At 43.2% G+C, this 25,498-nt stretch overlaps 1 protein-coding gene across 1 annotated transcript in view; it reads right to left on the reverse strand.

Annotated features, from left to right (window-relative positions):
- Fat4 (FAT atypical cadherin 4) overlaps positions 1-25,498 on the reverse strand; it is a 132,181-nt gene that overhangs the window by 44,226 nt on the left and 62,457 nt on the right. The window contains exons 4-7 of the mRNA XM_038348047.1: positions 23,970-24,320; positions 17,364-18,286; positions 16,378-16,552; positions 1,536-1,716 (exon numbers count right to left, since the gene is read on the reverse strand). Coding sequence (XP_038203975.1) covers positions 1,536-1,716; positions 16,378-16,552; positions 17,364-18,286; positions 23,970-24,320 — 1,630 coding nt within the window. The remainder of the gene's footprint in view (positions 1-1,535; positions 1,717-16,377; positions 16,553-17,363; positions 18,287-23,969; positions 24,321-25,498) is intronic.

Below are 25,498 nucleotides of genomic sequence, written 5' to 3' on the forward strand. Positions count from 1 at the left end.
TCTTGGCCCTGGCTTTTTCCCTTTCCTGGCTACCATGGAGTGAGCAGCTGTCTTTATCCCACATTCTCACAGCTGTGTGATCTCCTTCATCCCAGGCCCCGGGATCCCAGGCGACAGTCTCTGCCTCTGTGGCCAGAATCAACCCTTCCTTCTTGTAAAGACCTTCGAGTAGGTATCTGTCATAGTAAAAAACAGGGACTAAGACGGCCACCATTACAGGGTCCAACTCTTAACTTTTAGAGTATACCCATCATATGCCCTAATTGGGTCTTTTTTTGAATTCAGGTGACTTCATATATGAGACAATCTTATTGTGTTGCACTTCACCGACTACCTGGAAAAAGTCACAGTTCAATGAAAGCAGAGGTCTTGCCTTAGCTGACACATGCTCAGACCAGCAACTCAGTGTTTATGAAGTGGAACTGAATCCGGAGCTTCTCACACCTTATCCCTCCAGCAGGAAGAGAACAGTGTCCCAAGAGGCCCTTGTTCATGGGAAATCAGTGATGAAAGTAAATCACTAATGAAGCCATCGCCATATTAATATGTATGTGATCCTTTTATAACAACTGTCAGCCCCCCCCCCCGGATTCTGTCTTCTGACCCACAGTGTTTTTATCCACCTAATCACACAGTCCACACGGAATTACAAAACCTTGTCTTCAAGGGTTAGCTCTGGAAATAGGGAAATTGTGTCCTTATCCATTTAGAGCAGGCTGGGAAAAAGAGAAGAGGGCTATGCTAGCCAAATGCTGCACATCACCACCGCTTTATCTCCTTGAACTTTATCTCCATGCTGCTGTTCTCTATGTCTCCAGGATTTACATAAAGGAACTTTTAAATGAAGAAAATATGAATATTAATGCAAGGGATACTGCTTGGTTATCAATGGCCCAAGGCTTCAAAGTTCATCCCTTCAGGCCTGGGGTATATTCATCCTATTAGTGAAGCTGCTTTGATTATAGAACATTCTGGAAGTGATAAGTGACACTTTTAGGCCTAACCTTAACTACAGTCAGTACATCTCATCTGAAGCTCTTGAAACTCAGAGTCCCTATATCAAAAGTCAGCTACCCTGTTAAGGAGCACGGTGACAAGCCATGGGTCTGTGAGAGGAGAAAGGGAAGAACTGAGCCTAACTGGAACCATTCGCATCAAGCCCCTGCATGTGATGCCACATTCATGCCAGCTTAACATCACTGGGTATCCCCAGGCAGCTGCATTGTGCAGAACCTCCCACCACCACGCTGAACACAGAACATAAGACAGGGAGTCAGCAACAAACAGCAGAAGGAACCTCAGCGGTATCATCGCTGGGTACGGCAAATGATAAACCAGAGATTAATATGCTCAGCTTTAGAGGAAGCAATCACGTTACTGTCTAATTCTCAGTTCCAGGATAGTGGCTTGGCAATAGGCCACAGGAAGAGTATTGGGTATTAATATGGAATTCCTTATGAAATTAGATATCATTTTGTGTTAGTTTGAAGACCAGATCTGGTGCAAAACTACTTGACACAGTTCCAAGCGCATACCTGATGACGGCGTTTGCCGCAGCATCTGCATCCGAGGCATTTACCAGCAGGACATCTGTCCCTGTTGGGGCATCCTCGGGAATCGCAGTGAAGTGCATGTTGCTGGCAAACGTGGGGACATTGTCATTGATATCATCTACGAGAACATTGATTGTCCCTGTTCCCGTCAAGGCTGGGGATCCTGGGAAGAAGCAAAAACAAAGTCTTAGTGTTTGCAGATGGCTGCACCCATAGATTTAACTGCTCCTATCTGTAGACAGACTTGTGGGAGATAAATCATAAAACATAAAAGCGAAATTTCTAAACATGTAAGTAAGACATGTGATTTGACCTCAGGTCTGAACTGTCTCCTCCTGACTCCACAAAAACACACTGGCACGCTTTTGTTCCATTTCAAAAGTACAAGCAAATCAATACAGGGAGCACCCTAGAAGAGACACTGCCCATAACACATCTGAGATTACGTTAAAATAGTGCAAACCAGACTTGAAACAGCCTGCCGTAACAGAAGAGTCAGCCGCTGACTGCGTAGGTCCACAAACTACGTGATGACTCTGACCATCACTACTACTACCCTAACACCCAGTAAGCCTCTTCAAGTATTTAGTACCTTTCCTGTATAATCAATACTTGTTTAAAAGAGGAGAAAAATCTTCAGATTATATTCCAGCATAATCTTTATAATTCATTCTACATATCCTTTCTGTTTAATATAAGCTTGAGATAAGTTCTAATTTTGCTTCAGCTGTTGTCATCATTGAACCCTTAATCAAAGCTCCACGTGGCGAGTCTGTGCTGCTCAGATTCGGCAGACTCATCTTACGGAGAATGTTAGGATGCTGTGGGGTTGCCCTCATAACTGATGAGAAAGCCATCTCCTTTTGTTGCGCTTTCAAAACCATTTTCCAAATAAAAACAAAGGAGATGCCATTCACAGCCAAGGCCAGACTCTCTCCTTTTCTCTTTGTGAGGTTACTTGTTGCTTCTACAGCGTCTTCCTCTATAGAATGCTCATATGGTCTTCATCTTTACCCCGCCGTCGTGTTCTGAGATGAAAGCCACACTTTCGGTTGCTGGTCTAAGCTTTATGGAGTAACTTTGTTGCCACAGAGTAACGCTGAGGTTCACTGCCTTCCTGTGTTATTTTCCTCTAGTCGCCTTGTGATTTGCTGATACTTATTTTTATTTTGACACAATTTAAATGTCTTTCAGATGGAAGTTTGTGGCTGCTCAAGACTCAGGACCAAACAGCTGTACGGTCAGGCGTGTAGGAACCACACTGAGCAGACGACAGAATCACATGATGATCCTGGGGAGCTGATACATGTGTCCTGTACAGGAAGCTAAACTACATGTCACAGGCAGAAAAGGTAGACAGTGGAGAGAAGCAGGGCTCCGCCCACACACTTACCGCACTGAGTTTGGGCTGCTTGTTGAGAACTGATGTGATAAACTGAACATGTGCTTATGTCCTTCTAGATAAAATATTTTATATTACATTGGGCACTTCATGTATACTAACGTGTGTTAAAATTCGTGATCACAGAAACACTACCTGTCAGAGACCAGAGCAGAAAATGAGCCCCATTATATTCTACCTATGATCCGGTGCAATCTTTAAAACTATACCATGTATTATGAATAGTTGCTTAGTGTAAATGGGAGAAGAAAGGTTGTGTTATGCAAGTCCCCCACACAAAAATAGTTGTGAAGGCACCCGAGGAAGCATCTCTCAGTGTAGTAGGAGCGGCGGGCTGCGTCCCGCAAGCATGGCATTAAATTCTCATGAACACACCGACATCTGAAACAGACCACTTCTACTGGGACCTTTGGTGTGTATGCAGGTGTTTACAAAGCTGACATCATAAGCCCGGCGGTGGTGGCGCACGCCTTTAATCCCAGCACTCGGGAGGCAGAGGCAGGCGGATCTCTGTGAGTTCGAGGCCAGCCTGGTCTACAAGAGCTAGTTCCAGGACAGGCTCTAAAAAAGCTGCAGAGAAACCCTATCTCAAAAAACCAAAAAAAAAAAAAAAAGCTGACATCATGATTGTCCCTGATCCTATGAAAAGATACGACTGGCAACTCTTTTTTACATGTGAGCAAAACAGAGGTTGAAAAGCTCAAGAGACTTTTGCAAAGCTAAAGTCTTAGGTCCTAGAGAGGAGCAGAGTCAAGCTGGGAAACACGGGTCTGTGCCCCTGACTGGAAGTCTGCCCAGAACTCAGCCAAAGGTGGAGCCAGCAGCTGGAAGGGCCACAAGGCTTGATAATCTGTGAAAGCTGCCAGTGCTCTCCCCAAGCTCAGGGAACAAACTCAGGAGATGCTAAGGCAGCTCCAGCTCATGAGGCGTGTTGACTCAACAGTGTTGGCTCAGGTGGAAAATTCTCACAAGGAAGGTATTAAAGCTAAAATATTTTTGAGGAGCACTGTCTGTGACCAATGTCTGGACCGCATTTCTTGGCTACTTCATTGTATTCAGTTTAACGACATGGAAGTGGACAGTCCCACTCATGTCCAAGATTCTCTGCTTGACTTCATTAAAAAGTAGTCCACTAGAACGTATCCATGCTTCTGTGTGAACATAAAAACTGATCAGGGTCCCCGCAGCAGCAGACGGGGATATGCAGGAAGGCCCAACTCCTTTTACTACTCCTTTACTCTGTTGGCTAAGTGGAGAATAAAAACAGAACTTACTCTAAAAGGGCAGTAAACAATACAAAGGATTAAATGTATTCCTTGTTACTCATTGTTCTTCTTATCCTTCAGACTTATTTCTTATTTTTATTTTATGCTCATGGGTGTTTGCTCACCTTTATGTATGTGCCCCATGTGTGTGCAGAGAAAAGGTCACGGTGTCTCTGAGAAATGACCTGGAGAATCCACACACGACCGTTACATCTTTAAGCCTATCAAGATCCTGACGGTTCACAGCATGGAAACCTACCACAGTGGTGACTCACAGTCACCACCCAGTGCAAGTGGGGTCTTCCTTTGTCTACAGCTGCTGCTGCTGCTTTCTGAGTTAGTCAAGAACAGAAAGAATGGAAACTCTGCACATTCATTGCCGCTGTCCTCATAACCCAAACTCTCTTCTTTTACCAGACGGTTTTCAAAGAGACATCAAGCAGAGTTGATGATGACAGTCCTGGCTTGAGAAGTGGTCCCACAGATGATTCCAAAGCTATGTGGGGCCCTGTACCAAGCCAAGGGCTCCTCTTAGAGTGATTAAAAAAAACCACTATATAACCAGGTGTGTATTTCCACCCTCTCAACCTTTGTTCACTCAGTAACAGATGAGAGAAAAGCAGGGATTGTTTAAGGTTTTTAATTTGTGTGTGTGTGTGTGTGTGTGTGTGTGTAGTGACTGTCTTATCTAGTATCTCTGTGTGTATATGTGTGATGTTTATGACTATGTGCCTGCATGTTTATGATGTGTGTGTGTAGTGACTTTCTTATGCAGTATATATGTGATGTGTATGACTATGTGCCTGCATGTTTATGATGTGTGTGTGTGTGTATCTATGCGCCGGTATACCTGGGTATTAACTTTGTGGAGTGTGTGTGTGGGTGGGTGTGTGTATGCGTGTGTGCACAGAGGACAGAATGGACATCAGATTCTCCTGAGCCAGAGTTGCAAGCGTTATGAGCCTCCTGACTTGGGTGCTGGGAATGCAAATTAGCCCCCCCCCCCGGAAAAGCAGTACACCACGGAGTCACCCTCCACCCCAATACTACAGTTCCGAATTCTTACCAGCTAACCCAGCTCTCCGGCCCCAATATTATTATTGAAACTGTAATATCAGATCTATGATTATTTAATGTGGGCAAGCCTCATTTAAATGCATATTGCACGAATCAGATGCTGTTTTCAATTTTACTGATTCTCTGAATTGTAGAGAATTAGGCTTTTTTAAAGAACAAAAATTCAGCCTACAGACAACAAAAGGGGGTTATGGATTCGTTCAACTGTCTTTTCCCCCATTCATCAGCCTGAGGTCAAGCCATGGCACCCCACGGCTCGTATTTGCCCTCCACTCTCACCCCCAGCAGCATTCCCACAACGTGGAAGCTGAGTGGGGGCAAAAGAAACTTTTCCTTGTCTTTATAAAAGTCCACAATGACAGCCCATGTTCTGTCTGTTTAATTTCTTTCATTTTACATGGGGAAGTCAACGTTGCAGACTGACCTTGCGGATGGAGGCTCAGTGAGCTGAACTCCTCAGCAGCAATGGTTTGTAAGGTGGGCTATACCCTAAGGTCGAGGTCAGAGAGCAAGGCTGGGGACAAAGGTCAAAGGCTGAGAGATTTCCAACTGCATATGCACAGAAGGCCTAATGGAGTCTGCATCCCAGGAAAAGTGTAGCCTCAACAACCCGATAATGGTGCTGTAACAAAGCCAGATGCTCCCGTCCCATCTGGACTCATTTATCAGAAACAGGCGCAGTCGGGGTGGGGGGAAAGGCGGATAGAGAGACACACCCAGCGGAGTGTGACCTGATGAAAGGGACCCAATATACAAACCAAACAGAAGTCAAGATCTCAGAAGCCAGTAATTATGAGAGCTAGGACACTTGAATTAGAAGTTAGAACACCAATTATAATCCAAAAGTCCAGTTGCAATCAGTAATCAGAAGATAAACGAATTTCAGAGTTCAATTTGTAAAATTATATGTATTATATAAAAATATGCATGTATTTATCTATATATGCATATGCACATAAACTTACACTTGTAGGTAAACTTACAAAAGACTTCCTAGATTTTGACAACATGTAGCCAAAGCTCACCACACCTGGCATCTGATTCACATTTTCTGTTCTTGAATTTGAGAATGTATTAAATTTGTGCCGTCATTATGACTGGAGGCACCGGAGGCTCAGGCACATCGAAATCAAGTTTAAGTGAGTTTAAAGGACGGTTTTCAAAAGACAATGCTTCACACAAGGGTCCATCAAGAAAACATACAGAAGTATAATACATGAGACCGTATCCCTGGCGTCTACACGGCACACAAACTGAACTTTTGAGTAAGCCCCTCGCCGTTACACACCTTCTTCCCCAGTGGGAAAGGCCAGGGCAGAGCAAAATTTTGCTCTGTCCTGTTGCTTCTCAGAGAAGCTGCTCTCGTTCCTGACAGCCATCACGCAATGTGCTGACCTCCGTGAGCTGAGCCCTGAGATGACATGTGTGTCGGATGCCATAAGTCTAGATGTTGCATCTGTCCCTGGAGACTGGCTTATTGGTCTCACAGCTATCGAATCGCCCCGGAAAATGGCCTTAAGTTCATCGCATCATGATGCCTCCAATGGTTTGCAGGTTATAGTTACACTTGGATCCAGAAAGCATAGCAAATGGAATTCGCTTTAAAGATGACCAACAACTTTCCATTATTTTAGTTTTGTAAAACACTGTGTTATGACCAGTTACTCATTCTGTGAGCCTGCATTGGCAAACCAAATATATACAGGTGGCTATTACTTAACATGTGTTCATGTTTTAAAATTGTCAGTGCAAGCTGCATTCTACAGAGACAAAGGGAACAGAAAGAAATAGCAATGTTTTGCAAATGGCTACACGTGCATCAGTAGCCTGTGCAGTCAAAGTAGTCAAAATCTTACCGCATGTGCGTTGTACAAGGAATATAAAAATTTATAAATTTAAACAGCATCAGGTCAAACTGATGTCCACCTGCTCTACGACTCAATGGAAACAAGGTACAGACTCACAGAGTCCATCAGTCAAGCCACTATCTGCTGTGTGTGTTTACCTGTGAGTTTTGTTTGACATTGGCAACAGTCTTTTCTCTTCTCAGACCCTTGTGTCCCCAGCTTCAAAGCTCAGAGAAGAGTGAAATGAAGGATGCTTTGCTACGTTTTAATCTTATGGCATGAAATGGAAATCCTAGGTCTGACTCAGTCCTTTTTTTAAAGTTAAATTTTTGTCAGTTTTAAATCTCCGGAAAATAAAATTCTCTGCAGTAAGAATTTTTAATATTAAAGACTAGGTGATATAAAGAGAAAATTAAATATATTAATTGTTATATTTATGTTACTAATAGACATGATGCAAATCCTCATTAGAAATGAAAGGAAATGAATTTTTAAATAAACATTCCAATGTATTAATTAAAATATCAATTATTAAACTCCTAGCTAAATCCAAACTTGTGTTTTAGAAATAAAAATATTATTTGGACGTAAACAAAGTGACGTCAGACTCAAATGTACAAGGAAGCTTTATGAAATTGATTTCTGATAAGTAAAGGAAACTCTACCAGGGAGAGTTGTGTCAACAAAACACAGCCTTTCTGAAATAGTAAAACCCTCCTCAGATGGGTAAGTTTGTACAAACCACCTAGCCTTGTTACCGAAGAGTCATTTGTGAGCCAATGACCTGCCCTTCCACTAAGCAATGTGGTGAACATTGCTAAATGGAAATGTCACCATGTCTTCACCAGGAAGGTGGCAGAAGGTGTTTGATTCTTTGAGTTGTTCACGTGTTTTGCAAACTCATGTTGTCCTCCATTAAGACACAATCCCCACCGTCTCAGGATGCAGCCCATTCCATCTTTCAGCCAGATGATGAATGTCCTTAATTAGAAACGCTGATAGCTACACTTGTCCCCACAGACCTGTTAATTACCCAAGTCACAGACACTCTGAAGTGGAACTTTCTGGCCAAAGCTACAGTTGAACTATTATGCTGTCTTAGTCTCCCTGTTTGGGGATCAGGGATGAGGCATTTTATTTATGTTCAGATAAACGTCATCTCCTTATTAAATGCAAAGCCACAACCTAACTGTCTACACATATGTGCAAAAAAGCACATCACACATGCCATGTCATGTTAGTAGAATATAAACATACTAGGTACCGTGTGGAAACCTTGAACGTACATTTCCTGATATGATGTGGGTGGTAAATGGGAGACTCTAATTTACAAATAAACTCCCACAGGAGTGCTTTGAATGATGTAGAGCCATAAATACTTTTTAATTCCTAAGGCGGTGTTTTTACTAAATAAAAATGTCAATCCCCAAAGAAGAAACTCATAAATACTCCGTAGAAGGGAATGTGGTGGGCAAAGGTGGAAACAGTTAATCTCGGGGAGGAACTGGTCCTTGATGTCATTAGAAGTGCCCAAAGTGTGCAGCTAGGACAGTCCCCACCCAAGGACTTGGTTCTAATAATCAGCCAGGGGTTTGGGCTTTTGTTTTGAAACCATCAACTTTGAAAATTATACGTACCTAACTAGCTGTGAGCATATAAGATGGTGGAATATGTCTTCTTCTTAGGAGCACCAGGTGTGCACAGAGTCCGCGCCTACACTATCATCATCCCCTAAGGGGTACCCACCAGAATAGCTTCTCTGATAAATAAGTGTCTATCTATATCCAGCATCTACTTGACTTCTTGAACTGGGTTTCTCATTATATCACAAATAAAACATGTCTAAAAGTAATTCTGGGTAATCTGCCCTAAAATATTTGTTTCGTAATTTTTAAAATAATATTTTATTGACTATCTGAGGATTTCGTACAAGGTATTTCAATTATATTTACTCCTCTCCCTCAACTCCTTCCACATCCACCCCACCCCCCTTCCCACTCAACTTTGCCTTTGGTTTTGGTGTTGGCTCAGTGGTTTGTTTGTTTGTTTGTTTGTTTGTTTTATCGATACAGTGCAGTTTATGGCACCCAACCGCTTCTAGGTGTGAGGCTTGCCATGGAGTGTGGCAAACTACCACACGTCAAAGAAACCTAATAACAGCCATCGATGGTCAACAGCTTCTAATGCCTTTCATGCCCAGACCCCACTTCTAGGCTGGGATTTTGCCAGGCTTGAGCTTGCACCGGCCTTGTACAAGCCGTCATGGTTGATGTGCAGCTGCCCTATAAGGTCCAGAGAACATAGCTTCCTTGAGGTCACGCACCATCTCTAACTCTTCTGCTCTTGCCATCTGCTATGAAACCCCCTGAGCCTGGAGAGAAGGGCTGTGATAGAGATGTCCCATTTAGGGTCGAGCACTGCAGTCTCTTATTCTCTGCACACCGATCAGTTAAGGGTATCTGTGCTAATTGCTAAGAAGCTTCTCTGGTGAGGTTTGAGCATCTCACTGATTTGTGGGTCTAGCAAGAAGTCAGAAGTTATTTTAGGACTCTGTCCATCCAGCAGAATTGTAGTAGGTAGGTTCCCTTCTGGGGCTTATGATCTGTCCAGTCACAGACTCTTGGTCAAAGTAACAATGCCAGGTATGGGTTCTGCCTCACAGAACAGGCCCTAAATCCAGTCTGAAGTGATTGGTGACTTTCATAACATTCATGCCACTATTCCCCATGGGTTGTTACTTGTCCATCCGATCATTATTGTAACTCACAAGATTCATAGCTGGGTGACATTGGGATTATTTTTTTCCTCCTTCCCGCTCTACGAAGCTAGCCAGTAGGAATGACACTTCTAAATGTTGACCAGCTTGACTTCCCCATGTTCTATGACCTGCGTATGTGGTGTCTTCAGCAAAAGAATCTTATCTCAAGTCCTGAAGGGAAACCAAGAGCATTATCTGCCCTAAAATCTTTACTCTTCACATTTAACATTTGGTCAGACCAATGGTCTACGTATGAAACATGTTTTGTTTATTTGGTTTCTTAACTTTCTTTACCTCCCCATCCATGTTCACATCCAGAGGATTCTATCTTCAAAATGGATACAATCATTAACTATTTTGCCTGAATGGGATTCAGAATGTACAGTATCTCAGCATATTGAATATTTTTATACAATGAAATTTGGGAGGTGGTGAATCAAAAAAAAAATGGGAATAGCCTACAAAACCTTTGGTGGGAGAGGCATTGACCCTGCCCCTCTATTCAGACTTGGCTCAAGAAGGATTTTAAAGCACTTAAAACAATCTGTTTCCTCTGTGGGTCCTTAGTACCCTGTCATCATCTCGCACAGCACAGCCTGAGCCTTAAGCACTCCCGCTGCATTTCAAGACAGAGATGAGTTTGAATAACTAAGACCAAGCAGACAGCCCTGGAAGCCCAGCCATGGGTTACTAAACTCTGCACTTTTCCTTACAGAAGGCTTTTTCACAAATATGCTACTGATCAAATGTAATGGGACTTTAAATACACGTATGATAAACAAACATGAATGGCAGGATGGCAGATGTGACGTGGTCTGACTGAAGCCTCTGTTACTCCACTGATGGCTGACTGAATGGTGTCCCCGTCTTCCCTTACTGTTCCATGTGCGTCCTTCCAGCATCTTTGCACTCAGTTGACGAGGACACTCTTTTGCAGGAGTGTGAGACCTTTCTTGGGCCAAGGTACACCTGTAGCTGCTTAATCCAGCTAGAATCCCTAAACCAACTCTCACAATAGCAGGCTAATGCGTAATTGATAAGCAATTTTTAGCATTTCCACTCATCTAGTTAGGCACCCATTTGTTTCTGGGGATTCTGTTTGAGCAGACAGAGGAACCCGACTTTCTCTCAGAAGGGTGAAATGGTTGAAGAGGAACACAAGTAAAACACGCAGGTGTGTTACGTCCCATATAAGCATATGATTCTAGACGACAATCAGTATTAGAAAGAAACTGTTCAGTGTAGGAAGAATAAGACCCTGGCTGATGGGGAAGAGAAACGTGAGTGTAGCACCAGGGAGGTCCCATCTGAATAGCTGACATTTTGCCTAAATCTAGTAACAGAATAACCAGGAAATAAATGTTCCCCTAACATCAGTTGTAAGCCTGTGGGTCATGATCTCCGAAGACCATCAGGAAGCATAGATATACACATTAGGATTATAACAGGAGCAAACTGACAGCTTTGAAGTCGCAACAATAAAAGTATATGGCTGCGGGGTCATTGAAAAATGAGGAAGTGTATTAAGGATTGCAGCATTGGAAGGCTGAGAACCACTGCGCCAACACAACAGAAACTAATCAAAAGGAAACTCAGCACAGATGAGCGCCCAATTCAAACAGAGCCCAAGTGCAAAGGCCCAGAGAAGCAGAAAGGCTGTGGGCTCCCTAGCAAGCCTGGCATCAGCAGCGGGCAGTCACCCTAGTATCTGATCCTGAGATGCAAAGAACTCAAATCCTATACAGCAGCCAGGTTCTGTGCTGTGAGTACATGTTGGCTGGCTTCAAACTAGCAAGCTGGGGCTGCGATGCAGCTAAGTGCAAGACAATGACCTGGAATGCACTAAGCCGTGGCTTCAGTCTCCAGCACCTCATAAACTAAGCCTTATGCTGTAAATCTGTAATTCCAGAACTAGGAATCAGAAGGCAAAAGTCACCATGGGAATTTAGCAAGTTCCAGGCCTGTCTAGGCTATATGAGACTCTATCTAAAAACTGAAACTAATAACATTATTGCATAGAATGAAACGGTGGGAGGAAACAGTGGAAGCTGGTGCCCCTGTGCCATGATTACTTGGGGTGAAGGTGACAGAAAGTGTTTGGGAGAGATCACGCAGGCAGAAAGAGCCTGTGAAGTCTGTCATGCTCTAAACCTCCGGAGGAATTTTGGAAACCATTGGAGGATTTTTACGGCAGCAGTGAAGTACAATGATCCAATTTATGATCTCGAAGGCTCATCTGCTGCCTTTAGAATAACACAGCATGCAGGAGAAAGGTAGCCATTGAGGGGGCTGTCTTCCCTGCCTTCACATGGCCTGGGGAGTCACGGTGGAGAGGACAATCATGAGATCCACTTGATAGTTTTAGACCTTGTTGGATCTGAGCCCACTTGTTAATTAACTTAACCCATAGAGGAAGCTGGACAAAGAATGGTAAGAATTTTCCTTCACTACCTGTGTAACAAAGAGGGGTGGGGAGGAGTCACATTTAATGTGTGTCTACTAAGTTTGAGAAACGTCTATCAGGTTTGAGGCCTGATACCAATAGCTAATAACCCAGACTCTTACCTGTTTGTACACTAGAAATCATATGCCAGCATTAATATTGTAAATAAGTTACAGACAATGTGTCCAAAGCATTGGAACTAGAATATGGAAGAAGTCTCTAATCCTAGGCTGAACACTAGGGTCTGTGTATTTAACTCCAAGGCTGGCTTTTCATTTTATAAATTAGCATTCCATACTAAACTTTTAAGTATACTGTGCTGGCTTCTCTGTTCAGGCTGTTTATTATACCTTAGACGTCTTATGTACTGTACTGTGAGAACATGGTTGGCAAACCCTTGCAAGGCAGGTTACTTAGAAACAGGGCATGTAACCCTATGAAGGACATTAGCTGTGTCGACACGCTCTCCTCAGCCGGGAGAGCCAGGATGGCTTTCATTCCTCTATAAGGAGACACCATAGGCTTGGAAGGCCTCTACTCTGCTATACCACATACTCAAGAAGACATCAAAGAAAGCAACACATAGCACAAATGCCAACAGTAAACACATAAAGCAGACAAAATGCCCATATCTGTGGCTGGAGACAAGCCAAATATCCCGTTTAATTCAGGTGAAGCACCGTCAATATTATAATGGTATAAGCTGAGCTGGAATTTTTATTCAGCCTGTTCTGTTGTGGCTTTTCAATGAGGTAGATTCGGTCTCTCCCAAGTTGGAAAGGCCGAGCAGTGCTTCCCAGGAACACGGGACAGAGAGCTTTTCCATGCACCGCCTTGCGGACATTCAGTCAGAAAATGGAGGACAAAGTCGAGGGTTTAGAGTCCTGCCTAGCTATACACTGTGGCGTCAATTCCTAGCATATGGCCACAGCTGGCCGCCCCTAGGCTGTCAACAAGTTAGAGTTTCAGGAGAGAAAAATAGGCAATTTGCAAGATACGGAAAGAAACTGTTGGGCTTTTTCTCTTACGAGCATTCTGACTTTTTTTTCTGATCTTCAAACACACCAAATTTGACAAGATGTCATCTGAGATCTCACTCCTTCGTCTCTTTCTGAATTTTTTTATGTCACCTACTGTTCTGGCTGGTAAATCTTAGCAACAAGCGTGCATTTCAGTCCCTTGTCATAGGTCTCAAGCCTAGAACATAGGAGTGAGCTGTGGTTTATGAGACCTGATACCACCATCTTTTTTTATATTTCCTTGAAAGTGGGGTTGCTCATCCAGTCAAATGTGTTGGGGGTTTTGCTTTCAACCCTGAGGCAATAGGAAAAGCTTGTATTGTTTTGGGTGTCCCTTGGATTTTCCTTACCAACAACTCTACATGAGCATTCCCATGCCTCCCACTGGGGTTTGGTTAGTCTATGACTCTTATTATCATCCTAAGTGGTTTAATTTAATTTCCTTTAATTATTTAAACAAGACCTTTCCACTGCCACCAGTTAATTGTGCAACATGGGTGGGGGATGTCTCACAGGGCGCCTCCCTTAGATGAAGAGCTACAGAAGGTGAATGGCTACTGAGAGAGGGAGACTCAGCCTTCTGCAAGGACCAGTCCCTGATAGCTTATCCAATACAAGAGTGGTCAGCCCTAAACACTTATACATAGGAGCAATGCTAACTGGATTCAGTGGGTTATATTCAAACATCTGTGTGGTGGTGATAATATTGAAAGAAGAGGTTGTGTACTTGAGAATGAGTCGGGGGAACACAGGAGGCATTAGAAGGGGAGAGGTCGGGCTAAATACAATACTCAAGTATAAAATTCTCAAAAGTGTAAAATTAAATTAAGTAAGTAAGTAAGTATATATGGGGTCATCAAGGCTGTAACTGTCATTGGCTTGGAAACATTCTAGTGAACTCTTTACGCTTGCTTTGTGTTGTCCAGATAAACAACATGGCCAGAAGCAACGTGAAGGAGGAGAGGGTTTTGTTCAGCTTCTACTGTCAGATAACAGTCTGTGACTGAGGGGAGTTAGGGCAGAAACTCAGCACAGGAACCTGGAGGCAGGAACTGAAGCAGAGGCCACAAAGGAACGCTGCTTCGTGGCTTGCTCTTCACAGCTGTTCATTCTGTTTTCTTATACCGTCCAGGACCATGTGCCTAGGATTTTCTGTGTACTGCGCCTTGCCTATCACAGATCCCCCCAAAGTGCACTTCTGAACCCGATTTCCCTCCCACACACCAGAATGTCCACCACCTTCCCAGTACAGCAAGTGTCACGGAGACAGATGCCTTGAGGGGAGAGGTTCCTCCGTCCAGTTTCTGCTCCTGCCACTTCCTTTCCACAAACTGTTTGTGTGTGTGCTAGGGAGTGCCTGGGGTTGACCACACGCTTCCGGCTCCAGTGAGTGAAGAGAGCTGAGGCTGGAATAGTTTAGCAATGAATCCTTGGTTCTAAAACCCAACTCCCGACTAGTTTCCACTGAGCTCAGTCTCTCTCCTCGGAGGGCTGATTGGCACAGCCACTTTCCATTGGATTTATGGGAGGATGCTCACACCAAGAGCCTGAGGACTGTGAAGGATGCAGAACATGGATGTCACAAACAGGTCTCAGATTAACTTGGATTAAGTTGCATGTGGCTAACACACTGTTTTCTATCCCCCATTCCCTGGGATTCGAAGCTTTGATATAATGTAACAAGGTAATTCATACACACTAAAAATAGAAGGGATAATATGAGAGAGAGAGAGAGAGAGAGAGAGAGAGAGAGAGAGAGAGAGAGAGAGAGAGAGAGAGAGAGAGAGCGCTAAAGGGAAAGCAGGAGTGGGAAGGGAAGAGTAGCACTCACTTAAAAATGAGTGACATTGTTTTTGGATTATGTCACTAAGTGTAATTCCTAAATCCTCCACTGGTTTTTGAGTGGGTCCATAAAACAGTACACTGACTGCATGGAACTGATTATATTCAACAGGAATTTCGGCATAATATATCAATATAAAAATTTTATAGTAAAAAAAGCCCATTTGAGTCTTTCAATGTTCCATAAAGACACTCTTCAATCTATAGCACATGAAAAGCATATACATATCTTCATATGCTAATATATGCACTTGTGGTTATATACACGTATCATTTCAGTTATTGGAGGTCATAGTAAGTCTGCCTTAAGCATTTCAACAAATATTTTCCTTAAATGCATCAACATAATTAAAACATTGGATACAAGGCAGTCATTCTCAGGGAAGAATTTTATACAAGTCATCCTTGTATAAAATTAATTAATTCACTGTCTTTGGAAAACTCAAACTCTTAGTCATACATTCACTCAACAAATATTTAAGCAACTCTAACTCCACCCGTGAAGGCGTTCAGATTCTCTAGGGATGTTTAGCTGCTTCCGTTTTAGTCTGAAGTGTTCTGTATGTTCACAAACACAGTCTATCTAGCAAAACAAAGCAGTGTAGAGAATAACATTGCTTGTAAAACTCAGGTATTTTGTTGCTACATGACAAACAATTTATGTCACTGCCATTTCCCAAAACTGAAGGCTAGATAGTACTATTTTTATTAGGTTTATTCTATGGAAGTTTATCAGGGCAGAGGCTCCTGGACACTCCGGGACTCAGCAAACACACCGGAGAATGATGATGCTGAGAAACCACAGGTTGAGTGAACTAGAAATCGGGACACTTTTTCATCTCCAGAATCTTCTAGAGCTATCTAGATGCTTTCAAAGCTGAAACACTTCAAATTCCTCCTCACTCAGTGTGTGGGAGTAGAAGGCCACACTCATAGGTGATCAGGTAGCTGACACAGGGAGGAACTTCTCCTGCACAGTATCCGCCCTCACTGGTGATGGGGGGATTCTCCCGCCATTTCACACTGAAATCTCATTAGCTATATTCCATGTATTTAGGAACTATTGCAAGCATTAGGAAATGTCACTGAACAGGATTCGGTTACAAATAAAGCTAAATTCATTTGCTCCCGAGGCTCTGACTCACAACCGTGCAAGCTAGTCAGTACGCACCTGCATCAGTAGCTGTGACAACCAGGACGAAGTGATCCCTTGCTTCCCGGTCCAGACTCTGGGTCACCAGAAGCTCTCCACTGGCCGTGAGGGCAAAAGCATTGTCTTCATTTCCACCAAGCAGAACATAGGAGAGCTGGCTATTCGGTCCTTGATCATCATCTCTTGCCACCACCTACAGGGGAGAGTAGTCACATAGCTCCATGAATCACCTAACATGTGAAACAAATGAACCACTGCAGGATAACTCAGAGGGGTGAGGGTGTGGCGGTGCTGCAAGGCTGTGCTTCCGAAATAGAGGACTGGAGAGCCGGCTCAGTGGTCAGGAGCATTTGTTCCTCTTACATAGGACCCAGGTTCGGTTCCCAGCACCCACACAGCGGCTCACAACTATGAGTAATTCCAATTTTAAGGGATCCAATGCTCTCTTCTGACCTCCTTGAGCACTAAGCATGCATATGACACACATACAACATGCAAATATATGCATGAGTGTTAACCATTCATGCATGTAAAATAAAGTTTAAAGATTTTGTAATTAAAGTTGTAAATTATAACATGTACTATATATATGTGCGTGTATGTATGTATATATATACATATATATATATTCATAAAGTCAATGAGTAGGGTTTGAGGAATGTTTCCCATAAATGTAAAGATTTTTCTTTCTTGCAAAGAAGGAAGATAAAACAATGGTTTTGACTAACTTTTCCAAATTTTGACATCATCTTATGTGTGAATATTGTTCTCATAGTAAAACACAATTTAAAAATGTTCCCCAAATAATCAAATCGGGGTAAAATGAGTATACAAAGGAAATTACAAAATCTCAGGCCCAATGTTCCTAAGCATCGATTTTGAAGATCTTCTGCATCTATCTCCCAAACAGTGAGAGGGTGGAGGAGGTTCTGAACACAGTCTAAGAAGAAACCCTTTTGCTTTGATGTCTAATGACAGTATAAGTTGTGTTTAAACCTACTGACCTGAAGAATGGTTCTGGGCAGGGTCCCTAAATTCTCAGGGACATTCACGGAATACGGAGACAGCTCAAATACAGGGACGAAATCATTCATGTCGAGTAGACTGACGGAGACAGTGCAGGCATCTGTTCTGGGGCTACTGCCCCGATCCGTAGCCTGAACGGTTAAAGTGTAAGCAGGGGTCGTCTCTCTGTCCAAAGACTTAGCCACTGTGATGGCCCCCGTCACTGAGTCGATCCTGAACTCCTGATGTGTGTTTCCAGCCACGATGCTGTAGCGAACCTGCCCGTTGGTGCCTTCGTCACCGTCTGCTGCAGATACCTGGGTTATATCTGTGCCGGTGAGGGTGCTCTCCTTAATCTGCACTCTATACACAGACTGAGCAAAAACTGGGTTGTTATCGTTGATGTCCAGGACCATAACCACAACTTCTGTAGAGGAGGACAGGGGTGGTTGCCCTTTGTCTGTGGCCACCACTGTCAGGCTGTAATTGGAAACTTCCTCTCTGTCCAGTTCTCCAGTGAGACGGAGCTCCCCATCTATGGTCCCAATGCTGAACTTGTTTCCCAAAGGATTCAGGAGAGTGTACTCAATGTAGCTGTTGGGGCCACTGTCTGGGTCTGTCGCTTGAGCCTTGAAGACAACAGTATCAATAGGGGTGTTTTCTGGAACGTATGTCAACTTGGGGGAAAGAAACATGGGTGGGTTGTCATTGACATCCAACAAGATGATGGAGACGTGGGCTGTGCTTGTGAACCTGGAGGCAGGAGGCTGGGGCGAGTCATGGACCTGAATGACCAGGTTGTAGAAGGACTGGCTTTCCCGGTCCAAAGCCTTGAGGGTTTTGAGGACTCCGTGCTTATCCACTGCAAACTGCCCAAGGCTGTCACCTGAAGCGATGCTGTAGGACAGCTGAGAGTTGACACCTAGAAGGGAGAGAGGCAAAGTTAAGCTTATTGAACAGGTGATGGTTGTAGCCTAAGCCACACCAAAGGTTCTGACATGTACTAGAGCATTTCTGACCGCGTTAACCACCATAAATGATTTTCTGAGTGATTCCACATGAACTCAAAGTGAGTGTGAATGATTTACCTATAGCTAAATACACTTCACAAATACCGCTGCATGCATGACTCTTTTCCTTTGAGCTTTTGATCTGAAAGACATTTACAACCTGGCATACAAATGATCGATATGGGGTGTGTTGCTTACAGCAATGTTGAAATGCTAAATTACCAAAGTGAAGAGGAGGAAAAGGTTCCAGAGAGCAGATACCCTTCTAAACATTTCTTTGTTTCTATCACGTAACTCCCTGGGGCCCAGCACTACAAACGCCACTTTCTATATTATTAGCTAAACGTCCGTAACTTTGATAATTTATTGAGGGCAACAGCGGTTTTCAGAGAAGGGTAAATAAAATGTTCTGATGTTGGACATTAGTCATGGATGCTTAAAGTCTCCTTTTACATTTCTTGTCAGAACTAATAAATACTTTTTAATTCCTTCGAAGCATCTGGCCAAGCAACGTCCTTTAAGAAAATAACCCCTCTCAAGGTTTATGTACATTCAAACATTTGAAAGAGTATTCCTTAAAGGAACCGTTAGCAGTAAAGTCACAGATGAAAGACTTTGGGTAGGAGCTTCCTGCTGTCGCTGGCCCATGTTTAGATACCATCATTTTTGTTCTTGATATATATAACACTTGTTCATTTGAAAGCTATATACTCGTTTTTAAAAGTTGCAGAAATGATTGTAGCAAAGGAGGTGAGGAGAGCCTATCAGCCATTATGTTTTAAAAAAGTCATTGAAAGGCAGGCTCTGGATATGCATCAAAAACAGAGAGCGATGGGATTTCTGCCTCAGAAATTGCAGCATTATCCCGACTAGCTCACAATGCCACATGGGCTCTCCCATCTCATCTGAGGGAAATTCCAGCTCTTTAGCACTCTGGGTCCTCCCTACCAGAAACAATGTCTATTCCTTGCCAAGAGCCTCCTAGAGCAGTTGCCTAGCTCTTGTGAACGATTCTCCTCAGTGGTGTGTGAACCCTTGAATAGACATTTGCTTTCACTTCCTTTCGCTCTCTGGTTCCCTTCCAGGCAAATTCCTGAAGTGAAAAAAATTCCTTCTCCTCCAGTGTGGTCCTGTTACTCTGGCCCTGTGACCCAAGGGTCTCTCTTTAGCATCCTTTCCCCCTGTGCCAAACAAGGAGCCACATTAGACGACGAAGTCAGCACTGAGGTACTGATCTAATGTTTCTTGGGTGAACTTTGACGCACAGGGCTCTGGAGACATAGACTGTACTGTGTGGCCATTCATCTGTAAGGTTTACTGCAGACTCTTCCAGATAAATGGAGCAGAGGTGATAAGCTTAGGAGCCGGAACAACAGGCAAAATACGAACAAATAAAACTCAGGGGCCACACATCAACTCACCTGCAGGAAAGGAAGGATGGAAAATCCAGACCAGACAGGTCTGCTGAATGCTTTAGCATGTCTTACATCTGTCCAGGTTTGGAAAGGTTCCACCTGATATCATGTGTGGCTGAATATGTAAAGGGTGCTTTAACATAAAGTATATTTTGTAAGTACATTTTTAGGGTTTCCTAACACAAAGGCCAGAATCAAATGTGGAATCCTTGTTCTTGAGATCACAGTCATGAAAACTCAGGAGTCAAAACAATACCAAAGAACCTCCATGGGAAAGCTTAGTTCTGCATAGACATACAAAATGGCTCCCAGTCAACATCAATGGCAATTAGAAACACTAATGACATTCTACATGACTTCAGTGGAGATCTATGAGAGCCACACAAATCAGCCATTACAGCAAGGATCTGAGAAGCCTTGTTCCCAATGGGTGTTCATTCAAGTAAATGTTAAACTGTGGAGAGGAAACAGAGCGGGCCAGAGGCTCACGGCCTCACAGAGAGCAGAAAGGTCCCATCTATAAAGGAAAGGGTTGACAGGAAGGGTCAGCCAGCAGCCAGGGAGCTAATAAATGTGAACCTTTAACTATCACTGAGAACAAAAACATTTATATTTAATTTATAATCACAAATAAATTAAGGAATGCCACTTAAAATAAGCAGATATTACTATGATCTTTGAAACCAATAGTAACTCTTCTTGCATCAGACAGTGTAAGGTGAGAATGGGTCTTATCTCAGAACTGGAATCAGAACTGAACAGTGTAAAATACCAAGCTGCACTTTAAGAAGGGCTGTTTCCCTCTGAAGGGCCAAATTCATCAAGTAACCTAGGCCTTGAAATCTATGCTAGGAAATGCACATGGCCCCAGAGGATCTCAGAGCCACCTCAACACTGGCCCTGTCAAGAAATTTCAAGATCTCACCATGCCCCCCACTCTTTGCATCAAGTGTCTGACCAGTGAGAAGGCAAATACATACTTTGTCTTAGTTTTGAGTAAAATGATGAGATTTGTATTTAGGGGCTTTGACAATCCAGCCGATAACTACACCGGTCATGGGTTGTTTCTCCAAGCGCTCAAGTTCAGCCTGCTGGCAGTCACGTGATTCCATGAATATTCTTGAGAATTTGGTTGGTGTGAGTGCCGTGCAGCTGCCAAAGGTGTGTAGGTGTGTCTGTGTCACAGGGAGCTATGCATAGGTACAGATGAGCACATGTGCATATTCGATTATGGACATACGATATTGGTATTTGTTGTATATTTTATTCTCAAGAACTGTAGAGTCTTTTTTTTTTTTTTTTTTTTTTTTGGTTTTTCGAGACAGGGTTTCCCTGTAGTTTCTAGAGCCTGTCCTGGAACTAGCTCTTGTAGACCAGGCTGGCCTCGAACTCAGAGATCCACCTGCCTCTGCCTCCTGAGTGCTGGGATTAAAGGCGTGCTCCACCACCGCCTGGTTTAAGCACTGTAGAGTCTTATATAAATACATAAAATATAAGTAACGAAACACATTTTGAAACTATAAACTTAGCTGGATTATGAATGTGTGCACTCAGCCGCAATCTATAAATTTTGTCTTCTATATGTGAGGGGCTAATATTTGCTTGCCTGTGACATGGTAAAGACCCACAGTACGGACAGGGCTACCACACAACTTCACAGAGCACTTTGAACAAGGTCATCAGGGAACTAGACTATGCAGTTGGGCCCTCGTTCAGTCGTGCACCAAAGATAAATGGGCGCAACCATCCCCAAAAAGGTGACATTTGTGTCACTATCTGAACGCCCCCTAATGACCACGATGCCTCAGGTGTGTGGGTCTCCAGAATGGTAAGACAACAGTAATTTGACATACTGTCATAATATTTTAAGCTATAACCTTTGTCCCATATAAAACTTGCCAACTAGATTCATAGACACATTGATATTAATAGAACGGTGGCTTGTGCCTTATTGAAGAGATTACGTAACCGAAAGGGTTAAAGTTTAAATGCTGACTGTGTACACAGGCGACATAAATTGCTGAAGTCCCTCTCCTAGAACATTGATTTCTGTCGAAGATGGCAGTGTTCCCGCTCGGGAACTTTCTGAGCAGAGGCCAAGTGGAACCTGCTCAATTGAGCGCCCCCCCCTCCCCCAAGAGTGCTCACAGACACACAGGAAGCGCTCCCTGTGAGTGTGCCGGGTTCTTACAAACAAAGTCTCCCTTATCGCCAGCCTCTGAATCCAGAAGGAGTAGGAACTCTGTCCTCTATTTTAAGTCAAGGTCCAGGAAATGACTCCGATAAAAGCATTCAGGCTGAACAATGGCTAAAAGGGGCTCGAAACCTTCACAGTTTCAAGCAGCACAATTAAACGGGGAAACACCCTTAAAAAGAGAGATGGGGGGGAGGAATGATTTGTGACTGCACAGGCAGGAGTCATTTTGAAACTTTTTGAAAAATTAAGTACACCAGTATCTTTTCATTGTTTTCACATGTCTTTCTACTTAATGTTTTGAGGGTAAATCAAATTTATTCCATAGGATATACTGGGTCTCTATAGACCATAACCCACATAGGCGCCAGGCAGAAAATTGTTCAGCATGGAAAGCTGACCCCAAGATCGCGGGTATGACTCTGGCAGTAAGCTGCTTGCCTTGCAAGCCTGAAGCTCTGTATTTGATCCCCAGAACTAACATAAGAGTGACTGGCATGGTGGTACACACTTCTGTGTCCCATGCTGGGCACCCAGAGACAGATGCAATCTGGGACTCCACGGCCAGACAGACAAGTCAAGTTTAAAGCCAGCGAGAGATTCTGTTTCGCATAAACAAGGTGCACAGCACCTGCCAGAGGTTAAGCGCTGTCCTCCATGTTCACAAACACGGATAGACCTGCACCCACACGAACACATGCACACATACACATGCACACATACACACATATACCCTGAACATATCCACAAGAAAACTTCTCTCAAGAATGTGTCCATGATGTAGCAAATACTCCATATTCATGTTCTTGTACGGGTAGAATAAATAAAAGTGATGTAATCTTTGCAAATGACTTGACAACAGATTCTAGCTCTCATCTCAGGCAGCCCACAAATTCCTGCGGGATCCAGTGCCTCTGCCGACACTTGCATGCTTGTGCAACACCCACACGTGCAACACTCGCACACTTGTGCAACAACAACACATACACACAAAGTAAAAGAATCTCTTTTAAAATGCTTAACTTCTTTATATACTGTAAGGTAAACAAGCCTTTCCAGTCAATGAAAGCACGGATACTTGCCAAAATATTATTAGGCTTTTAATCTAATAATATGTAATTTAATTATTCACTTGAAAATATTTTTCTTTAAGACTTTTTTTTTTGCTCTTTTTCCTTTGCAATTTTACTTTTTCACGTCTAAGCAACATATGGGCCGGCAAGATGGCTGAACAGGGTAAGCTGTGTAGCACGAATAGTAAAAACCCAGAGACAGGTAATAGGGTTTAAACTGAAGACCAGAAAAAGCAAAGCAGCCAGGTCACCGGAGAAGTCTTACATCTACCAAGGCCAGGCAACTGCAGCCTGAGCCCTGAGCTTCTGTGTCCTTCTGTCCTCCATTCCCCTTGAGTGCTATTTGACAAGTTCAGAACACTGCTTCCTGTGAGGACTGGTGACCCTAGTCCCTCACCCACAGGGGAAGAAGAGACCCATCTTCTGCAAGCTGTCTTCTGACCTCCACACACACGCACACCATGCCACATGCATCCACACATCCAGACCCACACGAAACAAATCAATAACTGTAAAACTTCAATTTAAAAGTTTGAGTAATACATTTGCATGCACACATACACACACATATATCTGTTTATCTGACACAATCTCTGACCACTAAGTTACTGAACTGATATGCTGCTAAAACACTTAGGGCAAAAATCTAAAGATACAATTTATTAACTATATAAACTTATAATCAATCATGTGATAGTTATGAAAAACTATATTACAAATTGCTTGACTTTTTAAAAATCCTCCAGTTAAATCAAAACTCAAATAGCTACCTTTATATGTATATTTATAGATTATCATTGATGAACAAATATGAATAAATAAAACAGTTGATAAGATAATATTAGCATTGAATTCACTCAGATACACCCTGTATTTTAGTGGAATCTGTAAGCACACAACAGAAACGGCATACCGTCATCTGCGTCACTGACGTTAAACACAAGGACAGTGGATCCGAGGGGCAGATTTTCCATTAGGGACGTGCTGTAGGTGCTCATGCTGAAGACAGGGGGATTGTCATTGACATCAAGGATGTTGAAGTAAGCTCTGATGGTGCTGAACTGTCCCCCGCCGTCCTCAGCACGGACCGTCAGGATGTAATACTGCTGCATCTCGTAATCCAGGGCTCGGGTCAAGTTGAAGACACCAGTCACCGGGTTCAGGAAGAACACACCATCCCCATCATCTTCGTCCACCACATACGTGATCTCCCCATTCACGCCAGAGTCGTCATCCGTTGCTAAAATAGCTGCCACCAGAGAACCTGCCGGAATGTCAAAGCATGTCTAAGTTACTGGAACAAGGGGTATTGCATTATTTCGAAAAGTGTGGAACAAGGGGTATTATGTTATTTCCAAAAGTTTAGACTGATCAAGAATGTGTTTTTATAGTCAAGTGTTTTAAATACATGGCTGCTGTAAGACAGGGAGTTTGGTATTCTGCTGATTTCTAGGTTGACACACCCATTCCCTTAAACCACAACTCAGGGACCATGGAAGACACCCCATGAAGCTCAGGCTGTAGCAATAGGGTTATCAGAAAGGTAATCTTACTTCTCACATTGTTTCCACCCAGTGCTACCATGTGATGCGTTTATCCATAAGTCAATGTATAATTATTGGAGCCCATAGATAATGTGGGGGACTGGAATTTCAAACAACATCATGTGTGTGTCCTGGAGCTGGCAGCCTATGGAGCCAGTGATTACTGCTGTAATTAACACAGGAAATAAATGTGCTGAGAAATTCATTAAGGACTGGGTATATCATCTTAGGAAATGAAGGGGGAACTATCAGGGAGAGGGATTACCAGGGGGTCACTTCTATCCAATTTTCTGTGTAGCCCTGGCTGTCCTGAAACTCTCTGTGTAGACCAGGTTAGCCTCACATTCAGAGGTTGCCCCTGCTTCTGCCTCCCTCTGCCTATGCCTCTGTCTCTGCCTTTGTCTTTGTCCCTGCTTCTGAAGTGATGGCATTAAAGGTATGTACCACCATACCTAGCTGAATTTTGATTTTTGAAGACAGCAGCACAATGTAGTCAAGGCTGGCCTCTAATTCCCAACCTTCTCCCTGCCTCACTTCCTGAGTGCTAGGATTGCAGGTGTGAGCCATCACACCCAGCTTCGCGTTTATCTTCTTAATTAGCATTTTGATGATTCTAACAATTATTGTTTCCATTTTACACAGGAAAGGGATGCCAAGAGAAATGAGCTAAGTCTGCTGGTCACACAGCCAGCTAATAACAGCCTTTCTCACACTGTTTTTGGTTGTACCCATTTTTAAAACAGAAAGAGAACGGAGCTGGCTGCTGTGAACGCTGATGAGCTGGGCAAAGGACATTCAGAAACAGAAATGTCTGCTGTTATTAATCACACACTGACCTCGCCTCATTTGCTCTAACTTATTGGGAATTTTCTTGGGACTTACACAAAAGATGTTAGGC

Source organism: Arvicola amphibius, chromosome 11 (assembly GCF_903992535.2).
Source record: "Arvicola amphibius chromosome 11, mArvAmp1.2, whole genome shotgun sequence".
NCBI classification, from domain to species: domain Eukaryota; kingdom Metazoa; phylum Chordata; class Mammalia; order Rodentia; family Cricetidae; genus Arvicola; species Arvicola amphibius.